The sequence below is a fragment of the Nestor notabilis genome, unplaced genomic scaffold (genome assembly GCF_000696875.1).
Source record: "Nestor notabilis isolate BGI_N333 unplaced genomic scaffold, ASM69687v1 scaffold5096, whole genome shotgun sequence".
Classification (NCBI taxonomy): Eukaryota; Metazoa; Chordata; class Aves; order Psittaciformes; family Psittacidae; genus Nestor; species Nestor notabilis.
The window spans coordinates 8,235-8,865 of NW_009931423.1; the positions used below are offsets into that span (position 1 = coordinate 8,235).

Here is a 631-nt window from a genome sequence, read left to right on the forward strand (position 1 = left end):
GGGCATTGAGGATTTGGCATCTGGTGTGTGTCTCTGAACTAGACAAGGCAGTAAGAAGGCGAGAGGGGGAGAGAGATGTGCTCCCCATGCTGCCTTCCCCCTAAGGAGGGAGCCTTCTGCCTCCATTTGTCTAGCGAAAAACAAAAATAAAGAGAAGAAAAAAAAAATAAAAAAGAAAAACTAAAGAAAAATAGAGGAGAGAGGCTGCAGGAGTGTCTCCAGACCCGGGGTTCTTGCAGTGGGGGCTACCCCATGGGCCCCCTCCGGCCCCGGGCACTGCGCGCATCAGAACGCACAGCCTTCCAGATGATAAAACTCATCGATTTTAAATATGCACACTTTGAAGGGTTTTGCCACGCCACTAGCACCAGTCATCCTCATCGGCTTCGTGGTAGTAGCTACGTCCTCTGGTGCCAGTCCCGGGGCCCGTGTTGAGACCCAGTGTGTAATGGTAACCATTGGGCACCCTGCGGATTTGGTGAGATTGGGAGGTCAGGGAGGAGACGTAAGAAGTCCTTGAGGACCGTCCCGAGTTGGTGGCCACGGCCTCCTCGAAGGTGAGCGTGTCCTCCGGCACCGCATGGTAGGGGCTGTCGGCATCGTCACGGTGGCCCAGGTAGGGGTCGGAGCC

At 55.3% G+C, this 631-nt stretch overlaps 1 protein-coding gene across 1 annotated transcript in view; it reads right to left on the reverse strand.

Annotated features, from left to right (window-relative positions):
• Positions 1 to 361: 361 nt before the first annotated feature.
• Positions 362 to 631, reverse strand: part of LOC104406789 (voltage-dependent N-type calcium channel subunit alpha-1B-like) — a gene marked incomplete at its 5' end in the record, with an annotated part of 286,797 nt that continues 286,527 nt past the window's right edge. Inside the window, 1 exon segment of the mRNA XM_010015879.1 lies at positions 362 to 631. This exon segment is cut by the window's right edge and continues 16 nt beyond it. Coding sequence (XP_010014181.1) covers positions 362 to 631 — 270 coding nt within the window.